General features: G+C 43.4%; 1 protein-coding gene across 3 annotated transcripts in view; it reads left to right on the top strand.

Annotated features, from left to right (window-relative positions):
* The window catches only part of ppfibp2b (PPFIA binding protein 2b), a 91,411-nt gene that overhangs the window by 65,492 nt on the left and 5,777 nt on the right, over positions 1-20,142 (top strand). For all 3 annotated transcript variants that reach the window (XM_071203424.1, XM_071203423.1, XM_034085407.2), the window contains 10 exons: positions 1,673-1,734; positions 1,868-1,943; positions 2,034-2,116; positions 2,272-2,339; positions 3,567-3,632; positions 3,778-3,838; positions 4,872-5,022; positions 9,875-10,010; positions 10,125-10,244; positions 17,036-17,186. In XM_071203424.1, coding sequence (XP_071059525.1) covers positions 1,673-1,734; positions 1,868-1,943; positions 2,034-2,116; positions 2,272-2,339; positions 3,567-3,632; positions 3,778-3,838; positions 4,872-5,022; positions 9,875-10,010; positions 10,125-10,244; positions 17,036-17,186 — 974 coding nt within the window. The remainder of the gene's footprint in view (positions 1-1,672; positions 1,735-1,867; positions 1,944-2,033; positions 2,117-2,271; positions 2,340-3,566; positions 3,633-3,777; positions 3,839-4,871; positions 5,023-9,874; positions 10,011-10,124; positions 10,245-17,035; positions 17,187-20,142) is intronic.

The raw sequence follows: 20,142 nt of genomic DNA, 5'->3' as shown, positions 1-20,142 counted from the left end.
AAAGATCTTAAAATCAATACAGATGTATTTATTATAAACGTTAGTCCTTAACATAGATCACTGTGTATATCACCATTCAAGCATCTTTTAGAAGTTGAACAAACCCCACACAGCTCAGTGAAGACTGAAATGTTGACTTTATTTGATAATTTCAGTAAAAACTAACGTTCATATTTCTCTTTTTGATTATAATGCTGATGAACGTTCAAAACAAAGCACTTTGTAACTTACCACCTATGTTTTAAAAAGCTTAATAAGCACCGTAACTTTCATGATATCATTTCTCGGTCATAATCGGTTGTTTCCGTGAACGGCCGGCTGTTGAGTGACGGCAAATGCTGCGGCTGCAATGCATTGTGGGGCAGCATTTTCTCCTCTCCTCTCGGTGAGGGAAGTCCAGTGGTTCCTAAGCTAAAGGAGGTTATAAAGGAAGTTTGAAACCTCCTTTCCTTTCATTCTCATCATTCTAGAGAATTCGAACGGCACTTATCATGGCTGCCACTGAGGGACTTCCGGGTCATTTCACTCCTTTAGGAAGGCTCCTAAGCTAAATGGACTATTCGACTTCAGCCCTGGTCTCATTTTCAACCAACTGCTCTGCTTATACGCCATGTAACAACCATGTTGTCAAGATATGTTAGTTGGTTACATATAATTATTCAGTATAATGCTGTTGATCGTTTTTCTGATATCAGTTCAAATCTAAACAAATCCAGAACATAAACATGTTTAAGCCTTTAGCCTCATCATTAGGTTTATGGTGGTGGAGTGTTTGGTTTCATTTTGTGTGGGTTGTAGTCAACTTTCCTGTTTCATTAAACCAATAAGTCTCTCAATCCTTTCAATCCTTTGGTTAGCATGAGTTTCCAATAGTGTTGTGAGTGTTGAGTAGTGCAACATGGAATGAATACATATAGAGGATTTTGTCCCACTTATACAATGGCTACTCTCCAGAAAGTGGCATATTTTAAATCAAATTATAAATGCTACTTATTAAGGCTTTACCAGACTAATCCGGACTAATTGTGAATTTAGGAGACTATAGAAGAGCTCTGCATATTGAGCTGACATTACACAGTGCTGTCAATCTCTCTCGCTCCGGCACGACCATACACAAACCCCATTGGTGCTGTCTGCAAAGAGGTTTACATGTTTTACCACAATGCCATCAATTGCATCTTTTACGTTAACACCCCCCTCCTCATAACTGCTGTAGCTGTAGGTTTGGTTTTTGTTCTTAATTTGTATCCCAAGATGAATCTTCAAAGCTCCTTCAAAGCTATCGTGTAATATTGTGTAGTTCATTTTTAAGATGTGTTTTTGCATTTGAAAGGATATGAAATGGCATGTGGTTCAGCTGTGTGTGTGTTTTGTGACAATATTTTAAGAGCTTATTTTGTGTAGACATTTCCTTTAGGAATCCACAGGATTACTCAGGTTGTTGGTACTTGCATTGAAGCAATACACAGCAACAACTGTATCCCTGACATGTGCAGTGTGTGTGTCACAGGTGATTGTGTGTGGCCAGTCGTGCTTCTTTATTCACATCAGCATGGCAGTCATGTCTGCTGCCAACATCCGACAGGCTCCCATCAGATGCCCTACATGACAGACTTGTGCTTACTGTGATACGACAACATGTAATTTCCACCCCTACTTTTTGCTTTGTTAGACCAAGAATACCAGAGGCTGAAGGCTGGGATGGAGTCTCTGTTAGCTTCAAATGGTGAAAAGGTCAATGGAACTGGGTCTACCACTATTACCATGACACATATTTCTTTAATGTTCCGTTTAAAGTTATTTTGAAGAACAATAATTGGTCCCCTTATTTGACTTGATTTATATATGTGTGTGTTGCTGGTAACAGGAGCGACGCATAGAGGAGCTGACCAGTCTGCTTGGCCAATACAGAAAGATGAGGGAAGTCATGGCACTCACACAGGGTACGGATTACATCATGTTCTCTGATGCAATATGAGGCTTGGATGAAGTACAATGTAAGATACAGGTTTTCTTTGTGTGTGTTTTACCAGGGGTTAGTGATGAGGATCTGAGTGGCAGCTCAGCAGTCAGAGCCTTCACACATAAAGCACACTCTGATATTGTCAGGTCACAGGTAAGATAATTAGTGTACACTTTTTTCCAACCTACATTCAATGCACTTTGCATATCATCCTACAGGATTCATGTCCTGTCAAACAGCTTCTGAAAATGGACCCCCTACACATTTACAAAAGTAAATGAACTAAATTGTGTTTTGCCTTTGCATAGATGTCATCGCTGTCATCTTCTCCATTTGTGCTATCTTCTTCCCCCTACCAGAGAGGATTTGATTCTAGGTATAAACACTCACAATACACATGCAGCATCTCACAAGTTGCTTATCCATTTCAGTGTTTTACCTAGCGTAGATGGCGGTCAGCACTGCACTAATTAAGAGAAACAGACAGCGAGAGCACAGGAGCTCAGCAATGTACTGCTGTGGACGAAACGTGTCTCACTCACAGAAGGAGTGGCTGTGGGCTGGAATCAGAGGGTCAGTGATCCCCAGTGCCTCCAGGTCTTTGGGCAAGATACTAAACCTCTAATTGCTCCTGTAGGAATTGAAGTGTTTGCTTGTAGCTTTGCATAAAAGGGTCAGCTAAATGACATGTAATGTTGTTTAAAAGGAAAAGGTCCTTCTAAAAAAGTTCAAGTGTACACATATGTAAACAATGTTCACTGCTTTACCTCAGCATCACACAGCCCTGATGTGGAAGTGCAGCCTTGTTGTGGGACTGCACAGGCTGTTTGATGTCAAGGACAAGCAGTGAAAACATTCTAAATATATCGTGCTCCTAAATCAAGGGGGGCCTTTTCCAGCCACCCATATCTAGTTTCAATCACTCTGCTGGAGGTGATACACTGAAGAACTACACATTTTAAAACATCCACATTTTCCCGGGAGGCTGTGGCTCAGTGGCTAGTGCGCTGAACTTTGAATCAGGGGGTTTCAAGTTCGAGTCCCACTGCAGTCATCTGCCCATTCCCAAACTGCCCCCTACACCCTACCCCTCTGTTTGCGCGTTCACGCGGAGGGTCCGCCTGTTAAGCCTATTAGCTTATAAACATCAGGTTTAAAACTAAAAGAGCTTTACAAAAAAGTAACACAATGAAAGATGTTTGGAGTTTTATTTGAGTTATTAATTTACATTGTTTGTCAAAGAGATGCTGATTTGAAACCGTCGTTACATACATTTACGGCACTTCCTGTTTCTGCCGGAGAGAGGGGAGGCCGTCCCAAAGCTTGCTGCTGTGTTTACTCCCTCCATCTGACAGGAGGGGCCTCGTTGAGCTGCGAGTGTGGCTGCAGGCGGAGTTCACTCCGTCACGGAGGGGTAGGGTGGAGGGGGTGGTTTGGGATTGGGCCAGCATGTCGTTGTGTCCCTGAGACACTTCACCCCAAAGTGCTCCTATGGGGATTGTCCACAGTACTGAATGTATGTAAGTCGCTTTGGATAAAAGCGTCTAACATGTCATGTCATGTAATCCCTTTCATCTGAACCTTTGTGTGCCATGTGTTGTAGCATCCATGACTCTCTGCACACATCACTGCTGTCCACTGGGGACACAAGCTTCTGTAATGGGTCATGGTGAGTAGAAGCTTTTTATGTCCGTGTATTTAACAGCGCAGACTTCTGTTTGCCTTCAATGGACTCACATTCTAGACAGTCATCATAATATATGAAAGCAAGAAGTGATATGGTGGCATTCATTTCTTATGTTTTAACTTTCAAGGCATCAACGCAGGTTGCTCTCCAGCAGTCTTGAAGAGTTGCAGAGTGGATCATTACAGAAGGTTGGTTTATATATATTTCATAGATGAGCCTTTTTTGAACCACCATAACTTTTGCGGCAGCTCGACAAGATAATGAAGTTATCATCAAAGAAAGACTATTGCATTAATATAAACTATATATTTATCTAGATATATTTATTGAGATACATATAAATAAAGAACAAACATTCATGTTCTCTTAATGTGTGATTGCGTGAATGCTGATCTGCTAACTCAGAGCTGTACGTGCATGCGCATGTTTCTCTTTATTAGTGCACGAGGCAGTCAGCAGGGTTACTCTAATGCGGAAGTGCTTCAATGGCACACCCCTCGTGGGGACGTAATCATGTGATTGGCTTAAATGAAGCAGACATCTGATTGGCTACAGACACTCCCCTCTTTAGAAAAATGCATCGGTGAATCTAGCGACGTCAGGAGAGTCTAAGAAATCAGATTCACTCTCAAAAAGCGCTTTTACGCAAATTACATTAGTTTATCCTTCTGTCAGCATTTATCTATTTGGAGAATGATCTGAGCCAATATGTGACTACACACACACACACACACACACACACACACACACACACACACACACACACACACACACACACACACACACACACACACACACACACACACACACACACACACACACACACACACACACACACACACACAGAAAGGGCCGATCCCCACGTGGAGTGCCAGCTGTGCTCGGTACCACGGCTGCCTCCAGATGTTTCCATGTAACACGTCTTTAACCCTCTGTCACCTCATGAAGGACATGCAATGAGACTGCCCAGCCTTTATGGAAATACAAAGCGGTTATATTTCAAATCAGTTGAATGCGCTTCAAACATCCCACAGCTGAAGCAGATAAACACCAGAATATCATTGGATCTTTGTTTTCGCAGCAGGGGTCAGTGAACTGTGAGATCTTGCATGACAGACTAGTTCACTTCTGTTACTATACTTTCACAGACACTTGGGTCATTTATTTAAATGTGGTTCTGGACCAGACTAATGACACACTGGTTTGTTCTATACTCTTTAGGATCCTCACTTGGAGCTGAGCAGGTACCAGACGTTGCCAGGGAAACTGATGATGAATAAGAGAGAGCAGAGAGCCAGGAAGCACGGCGACGGAGAGGGAGAAGAAGATGTGTCTCCTGGCCACTGCCTCCAGCAGGAGCACTACGGTCTCAGTGAGTGTTTCCACTCATCACTCATACATCTTTACATCATACCATTGAGTCTCTACTGCCTGTCACCATTTGGAACATTCAGTATTTTCTACTTCTGAAAAAAGAAAATGTTTCAATGAAAGGTGTTGAGTCGAGTCTGTCAGAGTAAGTTTGGCATTGAGCCGTGTGCAAGAACAATGAGAGCAATGTAGAAGTCTAATCCTTGATCTAAGCAGACTTAAAATGTGATTAAGACTTTGGAAATAAAATGTGGAACCGGTGTTCTGACTACCAGATATTTCCTCATGGAAGAATCCAAGACCGGTCACAGGGATCACAATCTGCTTCTCCTTTTGGCGGCCTCTGTTAGCAGGTCATCTGTCTTCGTCTCCTCCAGTCTTTACATGCTCATATCTTAGCAGCTTCAACTCTGCCAATACCAGCTCCACCTCTTGTCCCACATCCGTGCCAGCACCTCCACTAAAGACACCTATATATCTTTTTTTAAAAGCTTGTTGTTTTCTGAAAATGTGCTGTTTTTCAAACCTAATTTTTCACTGCTATAAGAACTACATACTAATTTGACTTCGCCTCCATTTTGGTAACTCTCTTGCAGTGCAGTTAAAACCACCAAATTAAAATACCACTGAGGCTAAGGGGCAGATGTGTCCTTGGAGAGACCCTTTAGTGTAATAATAATAATAATACATTTGATTTATATAGCGCTTGTCATCTGCCAAGACAAATCTCGAAGCGCTTCACAGCGAAGGACACTGATACAATTTCAAAGATTAAAAAAAAAAAGAAAAGATAAAAGTCGGAGATAGCGATAGAAATGGCAATACTCCAGGTGTACCATGCTCACAGTGTATTGGAAGGCCTGCTGAGAGAAGAACTTCTACTGCTTCCTTCCTACTACTTGCATCCATTAAATCAATTAATGCTCTGATTATAAATAATCGTGTAGCTCTTTTGACAAATGGGGCGACGCCTGCGAGCTAGTTCAGGCTCGACTCAAGCACTTGTGCTGCATTCATACATAACGCCCCGTGCCACTCTCCAACCAACCAACTAGAGTCTCCGTAATACCCTGCTCTATTCAACCTGCAGATCTCTCTCCATGCATTGCTGCTGCTGCTATTGCTGCACAATGCAGCAGCTACCTCTACGTCGCTGCTGCTCGCGGCCCCCCCACCACCGCAGCTTCCACCTGTAGGCTCGGGGTTAGTTATTTAATCATCACTCGTGGTGCTATGTGTATCTGAGGAGTGATGAGAGCCGAGCCTAGACGCCAAACTCAACTGTGCTGCTTCTAATAAACATGTTAAAGAAACACGTGAGTTGTGTGACTGAAATAATGTTTTCCAGTCAGTTATTTTTATAAAAAGGCATCAAGCAACTCAACATTGGGATTAAAGGACTTCTTCACCACTCATGAACAGAGCTCGAAGCAGTGGGTTCAGAGGGCTGCGAGGCGGCAGGGAGTTCAAGCATGAGGGTGTATGCAGTTAAAATAGCTTAGACATCCGCAGTATAAACAAAGATGCAACTGACTTCCAACTTTGCTTCACTGAGCGTACTTTCACTCCCAGGAAAAGCAAACCAAGCAAGTGCTTATAGTTTTAATTTACACATAAAGTATCATTATTTAAACTGATACTCAAAGCACACGACTCCAGCTCCAATCTCCAAAACTCGAAACGCATCGTCAGCTCTGCACCCGGAGGATAGGATACACTGATGTAGAGGAGAGAGGAGAGAGGAGGCTCTCTAGGAGCTATAACAGAGGATACTCTGATGTAGAGGAGAGAGGAGGCTCTCTAGGAGCTATAACAGAGGATACTCTGATGTAGAGGAGAGAGGAGAGAGGAGGCTCTCTAGGAGCTATAACAGAGGATACTCTGATGTAGAGGAGAGAGGAGAGAGGAGGCTCTCTAGGAGCTATAACAGAGGATACTCTGATGTAGAGGAGAGAGGAGGCTCTCTAGGAGCTATAACAGAGGATACTCTGATGTAGAGGAGAGAGGAGGCTCTCTAGGAGCTATAACAGAGGATACTCTGATGTAGAGGAGAGAGGAGGCTCTCTAGGAGCTATAACAGAGGATACTCTGATGTAGAGGAGAGAGGAGGCTATCTAGGAGCTATAACAGAGGATACTCTGATGTAGAGGAGAGAGGAGGCTCTCTAGGAGCTATAACAGAACAGAGGATACTCTGATGTAGAGGAGAGAGGAGGCTCTCTAGGAGCTATAACAGAGGATACTCTGATGTAGAGGATAGAGGAGAGAGGAGGCTCTCTGGCTTCACTGTGGTGTTACTGGGTATTGCATCTGAACGCCAGTGTTTGTCAGTTCTTAAATGCATTATTGTATTAACAAAGAAAGGATGCATACTTTCTGTCTAACAAAGAAAGGATGCATACATTCTGTCTAACAAAGAAAGGATGCATACGTTCTGTCTAACAAAGAAAGGATGCATACTTTCTGTCTAACAAAGAAAGGATGCATACTTGCTGTCTAACAAAGAAAGGATGCATACTTTCTGTCTCACATAATAGCATCTCATGATGGACACTGAATGTGCTAGGATCAAACAGGAACACTTTATTGGTCATCAATCGTTCAACTGAAATATTTCAGGAAGCGGCTGAATCATGTTTCCATATCCCATCAGACGTAAAGCAGCATGTAGGGGTGCATGCACTGTCTCTTAGCAACCTTCCTGCTTCCTGTCTGGTGCATGGCAGGAAGTGTTTTTGTGTTTATCAGATCTCTCTCACAAATAAAGCAAACATAGAGAAGACTGAAACACTTCCTGGATCAGTGGAATCTAGTTTACCATCCACTACTAGAATATCCAAACTATGAATGTGCAGCTTTACAGTGTTAACGTTTCCAAGAAATCTGTTGATTGTACCATATGGCAGGGGTACTCACACCTTTTTGTTAAAGGTCCACTTGTGAATTGTATACAAGGTCAATGGTCCGGATCAATGCCAGTAAAGCCCCCCCCCACACCCCCGCAGCGGAGCAACGAGACTGAAATGAAGAAGCAGTTTCAGCGCGCTATGCATGTACTTTGGTAAGGAGGTTTTAAAATATAAATAAAGTTGGATTGGATTGGATTAATCTACCTTATTTGGGGGCCCCCTTCTGGTCCAAGCACTTGCCTGTCGGTAAATGGCGCCCCTGTATACACACAGACATTCAATACATACATACATACATACATACATACATACATACATACATACATACACACACACACACACACGCACGCACGCACGCACGCACGCACGCACGCACGCACGCACGCACGCACACACACACACACACACACACACACACACACACACACGCACACACACACCAACACGTTCTCACTCCCATCCCGTCACATATTGACGGACGGTCAGGGCCCCTCCCCGTCGCTATATTACATGCAGGGTAACCCTTTCCCGTCATTTTTCTACGGGCAGGGCGTCCCATAGACCTTCATTGCGGACACAGCGGACCCCTTGCCCGTCAGGCTTCTACGGGCAGGGCGTCCCATGGACCTTCATAATGCCTATTTTAAGGTTCATTTGGCCGTTAAAATGCGTTTTGATGTCATTGTATGCGAGTAATGAGTTTTTATTTCTGATTATTTGTGCAGTACATGTACATGATGTTTAGTTTGCTAGTTATGACGAAGATTACTTCATGAATGTGTACACATTCATGGTTGCTAAGGTGGTTGCTATGGACGCTGCAACAGCTCCCAGACCACGTGATCAACAACAATGGCTGTCCTTCGTGTTATTCTCGGTGGAAAATGCCTATTTTAAGGTTCATTTGGCCATTAAAATGCGTTTTGATGTCATTGTATGCGAGTAATGAGTTTTTATTTCTGATTAGTTGTGCAGTACATGTACATGATGTTTAGTTTGCTAGTTATGACGAAGATTACCTTACGTCTGTGAGGAAAATACATGGGGCTCAGAGCCTCGTATTTTTAAAATCTATTTTTCCTTCTAATTTGTTATTCTTTTCAAAATAACACACTGTTATTTACTCACCAATAACACACAATTATCCTTGCTTTTATTTATTGGTTTAATTCCATAATCTCGGGCTTTTTTGGCGTCCGTCAGGAACTGAATTTAAAAATAAAAATAACCGGAAACAGACGTGGGCATTTCGAACGATTATAACCCTAACCCAGCGGACCCACAGAACATTGCTATCAGAAACAATGCCTGACGCGGTTTGAACGTGTTTTGGACGTAATCTCATCTTTGTTTACATTAGCTAGCCTCGCTAACACTCAGAGCTAACCTGTACTGGAGAGCACATGTGTTTTAAAAAGCAGGAAATCAAAAAAGAAACTCACCTTGTGATAAACCCGCAAGAGAAAACCCATTTGAGATCCATACTGTTTCAGAAATAATCCTTGATGTGGATAAGAACAGGATGGCGTTTTATCACGACAGAATTTAACTTTATCTCCGGTAGAATTCTGATCAGGCATTAGCTCCACCCAAAATCCGCGTTTCTCTAACAGGGCTGCACAAGAGGGGTATGAGCATGGCTAAAATGGGTGAACTGAATACTTCACAGACCTATATTTGTATAGGTATGGCCCTACAATATATTGTTTCCAATATAGCATAATAGGTCCACTTTAATTTACATCAGAATCAGATCTTTTTTTTTTTTTTTTATATATATATTTTTTATTATTATTATTATTATTGTTTTTATAATGGGACACAGGGTTCGGTCCGGATTGATTTGCAGTTCGGTCCGGATCCGGACCTTGGTCCGGAGTTTGAGAAGCCCTGCCATATGGCATAGTGTGGTTTGAACTCTCTTTTTTGTGTTTGTGTCTGGTAGATCAACCAGAACAACTTAAGGAGTGTGTTCTGTCAGGTCAGTCCCCCCTTTCCTCTGGAGTGGACTCTGGACAGCAATCTCCTGTCTTACCAGAGAACAGGAAGAGTCAGAGAGGCATTAGGAAACTCTGGGGGAAGTATGTTTTAAAGACTTCTCTGTTATATATATATATATACATACAGACACCACACACAGATGTGACGTTCAGGGATATATTTTCCCTAAAACCAAGTGTTTCTGTTGTCCCCAGGATACGTCACAGCCAATCAGGCAGTCCTGCCCAGGGTCACGACCCCGAGCTGGGAGAGCTCAAGAGGGGTGGTTTCCGAGCTACAGCTGGACCAAGACTGGCCCGTTCAGGGAACCCACGGTATAACACATTTATACTTACATACAGTATATAGATCCCTGGATCCCTGAGAAGCAAGTAAAAACAAATAAGGCTGATCCATTGTGTATGTTTGGAAGGAGGTACACAAGTTTAACAACCCTGTTAAACAGAGCCAGGGTTTCTTTGACTTAGCTGGCTTGACACAAATAAAACCCCTGATTAAAGTAATGGGTACTGCAAAGGTGGTTGTTAGGTCTCTCTGTTTACCCAGATTCCTTCCTGAGCCTCCATGCATGTTCTCATAAATAATAGGTGCATCACCTGCCTCTTCGACAGCATGAAAAACGATCAATGACCACTGAGTTATGCCTTGTTACAATATTGATGTTTCTTATACTGCAAATAAGAAAGGAATACTGGAAGAAATTTAGTATTCCTGTCAAATGTTATTTATTTGAAGTACACTCGATGCAATCTGTGCCTCCAATTTAATTCTAACTTGACAATTGCACATTATGCAGTTCTTAAACTTTAAACTTGATGCAGCATATTTAAATGTTATACTCAAGAACTGCATTTTGGTCTAACACTTGAATCAATTTGTTATTATTATTTGGGATATGTACCACCAGACTGAGAATCTGTTAAAGCTGCATTATACAAGCCGTTTAAAACACACTTTAGCAAATCAGGGTTGGAAGGAATTGTACCGCATTTCATATGCAAGTAAACATCATACTGATGAAACATATAGCACATTATTGATGTATGCTCCATGCACATTTGTAGGGTTTTCTTTTTAAGAGCCAATGTGGAGAAATACACAGAGAAGACGATTAATAATAATAATAATAATAATGAGTTCCATTTATAAAGCACTTCATATTTGAATGCAAATCCCGAAGTGCTACAAGTAGTGAGCATGAACAGTATAAATAAACATTACACAACACGGTAGAATTAATTAAAAAGCAATAAAAAAATAAAAAAAAATAAAAAATAAAAATAAAAGGGTGATAAAAATGTCTCGGCAAAGGCTCGTTTGAAGAGATGGGTTTTGAGGCCTTTTTTAAAAGCCTCCACGGTCTGTGGTGCTCTCATTTGGTCGGGGAGAGCATTCCACAGGCTGGGAGCAGCCGAGCAGAAGGCCCGGTCTCCCATAGTACGGAGCTTAGTCCTGGGGGGTTTGAGGAAATTGGAGTTGCTGGAACGGGTGGTCCGCAAGGAGGTAAGGGGGGTGAGGAGTTCCTTGAGGTAGGGAGGGGCAGTTCCATGGACACACTGGTGGGTGAGGACGGAGACCTTGAATTCGATCCTCAGTTCCACGGGTAGCCAGTGTAGTGCTTTAAGGATGGGGGTGATGTGATCATATTTGCGCACCCTCATCAGGATCCTAGCAGCGCTGTTCTGGATGTATTGGAGCTTCTGGATGCTTTTGTTAGGGATCCCGATGAGGAGTGCATTGCAGTAATCCAGCCTGGAGGAGACAAAGGCATGGACCAGCTTTTCGGCATCAGACAGAGTGAGTGTGGGGCGGAGTTTGGCGATGTTCCTGAGGTGGTAAAAGGAGTTCTTGCACAGCTGTTTAATGTGGGCCTCAAAGGTCAGATGGGCGTCCATTTTCACACCCAGGTTGGTGACTATTGAGGAGAGGGTAATGTCCTGGCCGGAGAAGGTGATGGTGGTGATGGTGGATGACCGAACCTGGTGTGGGGTGCCAACTATAATGGCTTCGGTCTTGGAGCTGTTGAGTTTCAGGAAGTTTTGCTTCATCCACGCCTGTATCTCCTCCAGGCAGGCAGTGAGTGTGGGTGAAGGCAGGGCTGCAGAGGAGGTAGGGTTGATCCTGAGGTACAGTTGGGTGTCATCAGCGTAACAATGGATGATACTCCATGTCGGCTGATGATAGAGCCAAGGGGGAGCATGTAGAGTGTGAAGAGGGTGGGGCCGAGAACTGATCCTTGAGGGACACCACAGGTGATGTTGTGGGTACCCGACTCTGCCTCGCCCAAGGAGACGTACTCTGTTCTCCCGGTGAGGTATGATCTGAACCAGTCAAGGGGAGAGTCAGAGAGTCCGATGGTGGAGTGCAGACGATGGAGGAGGATGCCGTGATCGACCGTGTTGAAAGCTGCAGTGAGATCGAGGAGGATGAGGAGAGAGGGAGAGCCAGCATCAGCCGTCATCAGCAGGTCGTTGGTGACCCTGACCAGGGCAGTTTCTGTGCTGTGGCCTGAGCGGAAACCAGACTGGAACTTCTCAAATAAGTCGTTGGAGTTTAGGTGGTCCTGGAGCTGAGCAGCAACTAGTTTTTCCAGCACTTTAGATAGAAAAGGAAGGTTGGAAATGGGTCTGTAGTTAGCTAGCACTCCCGGGTCAAGGGAGGGTTTTTTGAGATGAGGTTTGATGACAGCGGTTTTTAGGGCAGAGGGGACATGGCCAGCCTGGAGTGAGAGGTTTACAATCTTAGTGATCATGGGGCTCATGGAACAGATGTACGATTTTACAAGAGCTGACGGAAGGGGGTCCAGGACACAGGTGGAGGGCCTCATCCTCCTAACGATGCCCTCAACCTCTCGCTGAGAGATGTCCGTGAAACAGCGAAGAGGCTGGGTTGTCTCAGGCTGTGGGTCAGCAGTCGTAACTGGAGGTGCAGAGGGGCTAGAGAGGATGGAGCGGATGGTGTCAACTTTGTTAGTGAAGAAGGCGGCAAAGTTGCCACACTGCTTCTCATTGGAGTCGGAGTGTAGAGGACTTTGGGGTTTGAGGAGGTGGTTTATGGTGGAGAAGAGTTGCTTGGAGTTTCCAGTACTGTTGTTGATGAGGGAGGAGTAGTACTGGGACCGTGCATCTCTGAGGGACTGTGCATAGGCCTTCTGGTGTTCATGATAGGCTAACCGGTGAACAGTGAGTCCTGAGGCCTTGAGCCGCCGCTCAAGGACACGCCCAGCTGTCTTCATTCTCCGCAGTTCGCCGGTGTACCAAGGGGCTGAGCGCGAGAAAGTAACCATCCTGGTTTTGAGGGGGGCGTGCAGATCAAGGAGACTCTTAAGGGACTGGTTGTAATATGCAACTGACTCACTTACTGATGAGAAGTTGGCGGAAGAAAGATGCTGGAGGTCCAGGGTCATGGTGACCGGGTTGATGTTCCTCAGGTTCCTGAAGCGGATTTGGCGTTTGGGCTTGCTGAGTGGGGATTGGAAAGAGAGCTCGATAGAGATGGTCTTGTGGTCAGACACCCCCAGGTCATACACTAGCAGATTGCTGATGGGGGCGGAGTTTGTGATGACCAGGTCGAGCGTGTGGCCCTTGCCGTGTGTGGGGACATTAACATGCTGTGTCAGATTGAGGCAGTCCAGAAGTAGCAGAAACTCAGTGACAAAGTGGCAGGAGGGGGAGTCGACGTGAATATTAAAATCTCCAAGTATGATAATATTGCCAGAGGTTGTGCATAGCGTAGTGAGAAGGTCTTGTATCTCTGGGATGAAGGCTGAGTTGGGTTTGGGTGGCCGGTAGATCAGAAGTATTGTCAGGGCAAAGGGGGGTTTACATTTAAATGCAAGGCATTCAAAAGAGGACAATACAGGCAGGGCCAGGAGTGACAGTTCCAATTCCTTTCGGTAGATGACAGCTAGGCCTCCACCACGACCAGTGCTGCGGGCTTTCTCCAAGTAGCTGTAGCCAGGAGGGCAAGCTTCATTGAGGGTGGAGTAAACCTCTGGCTGATGCCAGGTTTCCGTGAGGCACATGAAGTCCATTTTCTCATCAGAGATGTGGTCGTGAATGAATGATGCTTTATTACTGAGGGATTGTGTATTCAGAAGTTCTATTTTGGCTTTGGAAGATGTGGTGAATCTCTGTAGGGGCCGGAGTAGGCTGTAATCCACTCCACGTTTTCCAGACTCCTTCGTGTGTGGCGATCTCGCGATGCTCTCCGTGTATTCATGCAGTGGTCTCGCGATGTTTCTGGCGCGATTTGACCCCGCCATGAACGGGCTCTGATGACGCGTCAGATGTGCGACACGACGGCAGACAGAGTGGATGGATGGAATATCTGCAACTCCGTGCTGGGAATATACAGTTTGACGATTATACTGGATAATACAACTAAATACACACTTACTGTAGTAGGGGGAGGAAAAAGTGAAAAAAGTGTGTACAATGTAACTTCCTTTAAAATAACAATAACATAAAACAGTACGCTTGATCAGATGTTCTGCATCACTGATACGGTTCATTCTATAAAACCAACAAGAATTCGACCAGTTAGAATTTTTTTATTTAGTGTGATGTTTTGGCATATTTGTTTGACTTTTTCAGCCGGTATACAAACAAAACACCTCCGACAGTTTTAATCTGTCAGTTTCAAATGTGGTCAGTGCCTTCTAAATACCTTAAGGATGAACAGTTATTAACCTGTTAAGTCCCATAGCCCTCCAGTAAGGCTCCATGTTCACATCGCGTCTTCTTCTGACCGCCTGGGTCTTTTCTCCACACTCGCCTTTTTTGCAGCACATCCAATTGCAAATATGTTCACTTTTTTTGTACGTGTCTGTAAGTTGTCCTTCATAACAAAGAGCAAAAAGCCACTTTGATCGAGCAGATCATCCGGGCAGACACTGGATGTTGCTCCCGGTGAGTGTGAATTTGATCTCCCAACATCACTGTCCTGGTGCTGTCAAACCGAGCAGTGAACTCATTCAGACAAAGTGTGAGAGCAAGCATATGCTAACGCACTTTGGCACAGAACTCAAGATAAAAGATACCCTTATTACTTATCGTAGCTGCATATACAATATATCCGATTAAAGCTGAGGTTCCACAGATCCTTTAGGTATATAGTATCATCACTGAGTCATCCGAACTCGCGACAGGGGAAGCAAACTCAGACATCACAACACGTACCTTTACGTAGCTTTTCCGGGAGATCCTCTCACCGTAGCTCGGTCATTCTACAGAAAAGGTGGAAGTGCTGTCACTTACTTTTGCAGACACCAAAATACATGACGTTGACCTTATACTCACATTCATTATATATGTTGAATAAATAGAGATTGTCTTTGCAATGGTACTAAATAAAAAATGGTTTTATACGTAAATTGCAATTTATTTAAAATGTCAAGTTCAAGGAACTGCCTTGTCACTTTGATCATACATGGAAGTGGAGCCTATAGTTTTCATTTAAAACATTTTTTTTTCAATAAATAAATCTAATTTATATTTACATAACATTACAAGCATTAAATATAACACTGAAATGGTAACAAAAACGCAAATTATTATTAATATTATCAAATAAATGTCAGTCACCCAAAGTTACATCATTGGTGTTACTGCTGCACAAAACGCTTTTATTTTGAAGTAATGTACTGTCTCTGAAGTGCCTCCTGTAACAAGAGATCATTTGAGGCAGTGCAGTGGACAAAGACATAAGAAAAGTCAGATACTTCTTACTTTGTTTGTTAAAGGTGTGATTTTATCTTCAAATTGTACGTGTGTCTTTCAAGTCTGTCATTAGTGTTACTCATTGCATAGCCCTAGGGGTGAACATTTGAATGGGAAAATGTATTGTACAGTATTGGAGAGTTAAAAGATTTTGATATTGACTGAAGCCATATTTGGTCTGACACATTGCAGCCATTTTGTTAAAATGGTAGTGTTTTCTCCAAATTGTCACTGGTGTTACTCTTCTTCCTGGTAACACGTAACACCAGTGACATTCCTATACAAATAAGCTTTGTATAAAAATAATACAAATAATAAAAATATTTTAAGCTCTACTTGTTATGGATTCATCAAGTTAAGAGTTAGTTATTGCTATTTAACAGGTTTTAGATGTTTTTAGAAGGAATATATTTCAGCAGATTTGTATCACCCAGATTCCACCTTTTCTGTAGAATGACCCAGCTGTCATTCTGATCAAAAGACGTGTTCAATGGCATTAAAATGAGAAAAAACGCGGCTGAATCGGTTAATCCATAGGTTGATAATGTTTCTGGGTAATAATTTGTTTTATTTATAGTCCATAATTCCATTTTTATGTAAAAATCGGAGAGTAAGAGTTAGCTGCTAATGATAGCCACCAGAGTTATCGCAGCTTCCGGTCTTGGCTATGCGGCAGTCTCACACACACACATAACCAACTAAGGAGTATGTGGGAGTTCCCCTCGATTCCATTGACTCTGACGGTTAGAAAGAGATGTCAATCAGCAAAATCGAACAAGGGGGGCCAGAGATAGGTCATGTCCACCCAAATGACCCCAGAAGTGGGTTTTTTGTGTGCTAAATCTCTCTAAAAAGGTCACATTTCACTTGTTTTGCATCCATCTTGATACAGGGTACTTATATGCTGTAGTTTGAATTCCTAAAGCTTTTAGTCTACCATCCCATCATTCAAGGGTGGTTTTCACTATAAGTAATTAACAATAATTGACATTTTTTACTGTGTTCAATCTGAATTTATTTTAAAAATAAAAACATCTATATTGATTCTGACACTTCTACATCCAACTCACAGGTGTAACCTTGCTTTGAGAAAAAAGATTATTAATGTAGCCCTTTTAGAAGGGAAGATATGGTCATTTGTTCTGGGAATGTCATTTTTGAGACTGAGACCTGAAAAACAGGCTCGGGGTTTAACAGGTTAATGTTTCATAAAGTGAGCACTCCGCTACACACTCGATTGTGGGCTTTTTTTTGGAACAGAAAACGGCTAATATTAGCTTGAGTCCTACACTTTAAAACTGTATGTGGCTCCAGGTCCATTAGTCTAATCTTTAAACATGATTCTCTGTTCTCTGTTGATCTTTTTTTTATTTGTTCCATGTCAGAGATCTGAAGATGCCTTTTTGTAAGTGGAGCAAAGAGCAGGTGTGTGACTGGCTGGAGGAAATTGGACTCGGACAGTATGGCGTCCTCGCTTGCCATTGGGTCACCAGTGGTGATACTCTACTGTCTTCCACCATGCAAGACATAGAGAAGGTACACTGACACACTGACACACACACACACACACACACACACACGCACGCACGCACGCACGCACACACACACACACACACACACACACACACACACACACACACACACACACACACATGCAGACCAACTACTGTGTATGCTGCATTTTTCATAATTAATGCATCTGTCTGGATCTGTTGGTCTACCTCACAAATAATCTTCCATTCAGCCTGTCAAGTCTGTTTCGCTCCTACCTGGCTGATCCATGATGCTTAATGCCTTTATCACGATCAGATTGCTCACCTTAGACCCCCGGCCTCTGTTTGTATAGCTGCGTTCACACTGCGGTACTTTTCCCACAAAGGTTCATGCGAACTTAGTTCATGATCGCCTTCACACCAAAAAGAGCCGGTACTAAAAGTAGTTCATGCGAACCTTTTTACCCCCTCGAAAGTCCCTGCTAGAGAGCAGGGACTTTCGAGCGGCTCTTTTTTGAGAAAAGAGCTATATTCCTGATTGGCTGGGCGAATTGCAAACCACGCCCCGTAAAACTCCCAAAAAGTTTTGTGAAGCCGCCATTTTATTATCCTCGCATTAGCATTATTAGCATTAGCATTATTAGCAATAGCCTCGCGCAGAAACGCAGAGAGACTAACTTATGGCAACACAAAATAAAACATGGGAGCGGTGGAGATGAGGAGGTGTCGGCGTTCTGGCGATTTACTCGGAAGGCTTCAGTAGAAGCTGCTGGGACTCCCAGCAGCTTCTACTGAAGCCTTCCCCAACTCCGGGACTTCCGGCCGGGGACTTTGGGCGGCAGTATACGCCGTGAAGTGGTTTGCGGCCTGCCAGTAAACCCAAAGCAGAAGAAGAAGAAGTGACGTCAGCGGCTTCATTTGCCTAATCCACCCCCAGGGACTTATTCTGGTGTGAACGCGATCTGTACTTAGTTCATGCGAACTCTTTAGTTCGCATGAACTAAGTTCGCATGAACCTTTGTGGGAAAAGTACCGCAGTGTGAATGCGGCTTATTTCACCAGGATCATAGTTAGTTCATTCCCTCTCTGTCGGAATTCGGGATTATTAGGACTCAAATGCAGTTTGAGGAGAAGCGGGATTCAGAGTGTAACAAAAGGCGAGCTTTAATTACAAAAATCTGTTGAATATGAAAAACAAAACAAAAACCATGAATCTATAAACAGGTAGCACGAGGTAGCATCCAGACAAAACCCGATAGTGACAAACATAGAGGGTGACATGAAAGACAACGAACCGACATGGAGAACAAGATGAGACTAAATACACAGAAGGGTAATCACAGGACAAGACACAGCTGGGCAGGGGAGGCAGAACCACAAGGGCAACAGGTGAACACACTCAGACAATCAGACACAGGAGGGCAGGGGAGGCAGAACCACAAGGGCAACAGGTGAACACAATCAGACAATCAGACGCAGGAGGGCAGGGGAGGCAGAACCACAAGGGCAACAGGTGAACACACTCAGACAATCAGACACAGGAGGGCAGGGGAGGCAGAACCACAAGGGCAACAGGTGAACACAATCAGACAATCAGACGCAGGAGGGCAGGGGAGGCAGAACCACAAGGGCAACAGGTGAACACACTCAGACAATCAGCCACAGGAGGGCAGGGGAGGCAGAAACACAAGGGCAACAGGTGAACACACTCAGACAATCAGCCACAGGAGGGCAGGAGAGGCAGAAACACAAGGGCAACAGGTGAACACACTCAGACAATCAGCCACAGGAGGGCAGGGGAGGCAGAAACACAAGGGCAACAGGTGAACACATTCAGACAATCAGACACAGGAGGGCAAACACATGAAGGAAGACTAGAGACAGGGGCTGCAGTCGGATAGTTTAAAAATCAGCTCCTAAGTTCTAACCCTATCGTCTATTCCTTGACCTCTGAGTGAAATGTCAGTTTTCTATACAACGGACTACAACATGGATGTATAATAAGAACGAGGGATTCATCAAGAGACTCTGCACCGTGCTCTGATGCTTTATGAACGTGGACAACAGAGAAACATATTCTTCATGACCAAAGTTGGAATTGAAATAAAAAAGGAAAGTGAAACTTATGCTCGTCCCCATCTCCCTCCGGTCCACATTAATACCAATGATCCCAACACGTATGATTGTATGAACTAAAGATCTTAAAATCAATACAAATGTATTTATTATAAACATTAGTCCTTAACATCTATCACTGTGTATATCACCATTCAAACATCTTTTAAAAGTTGAACAAACCCCACACAGCTCAGTAAAGACTGTGAAATGTTGACTTTATTTGATAATTTCAGTAAAAACTAACGTTCATATTTCTCTTTTTGATTATAATACTGATGAACGTTCAGAACAAAGCACTTTGGCAACTTACCACCTATGTTTTAAAATGCTTAATAAGCACCGTAACTTTCATGATATCATTTCTCGGTCATAATCGGTTGTTTCCGTGAACGGCCGACTGTTGAGTGACGGCAAATGCTGCGGCTGCAAGGCATTGTGGGGCAGCATTTTCGCTTCTCCTGTCGGTTAGGGAGGTCCAGTGGTTCCTAAGCTAAAGGAGGTTATAAAGGAAGTTTGAAACCTCCTTTCCTATCATTCTCATCATTCTAGAGAATTCGAACGGCACTTATCATGGCTGCCACTGAGGGACTTCCGGGTCATTTCACTCCTTTAGGAAGGTTCCTAAGCTAAATGGACTATTCGACTTCAGCCAGGGAGAACAGCATTTCAGAATAAAACCACAGCTAGACAGACAAAACTCAAATGGTGACGCTCTCATTTTTTCCCTTTATCAGGTGAATCTTTAGGATTTCAGCAGTGGTAGAATGTAACGAAGGGCATTTACTCAAGTACTTAAACATGTCTTTAGAATACTAGTACTTTACCATTTTATTTTCTCTACTACATTTCAGTGGCAAACATTGTACTTTTACTCCACTACA

This window comes from Pseudochaenichthys georgianus, chromosome 6, assembly GCF_902827115.2.
Source record: "Pseudochaenichthys georgianus chromosome 6, fPseGeo1.2, whole genome shotgun sequence".
NCBI classification, from domain to species: domain Eukaryota; kingdom Metazoa; phylum Chordata; class Actinopteri; order Perciformes; family Channichthyidae; genus Pseudochaenichthys; species Pseudochaenichthys georgianus.
The sequence above is the reverse complement of the archived record's forward strand: the minus strand, read 5'-3'. Positions and strand labels throughout refer to the sequence as shown.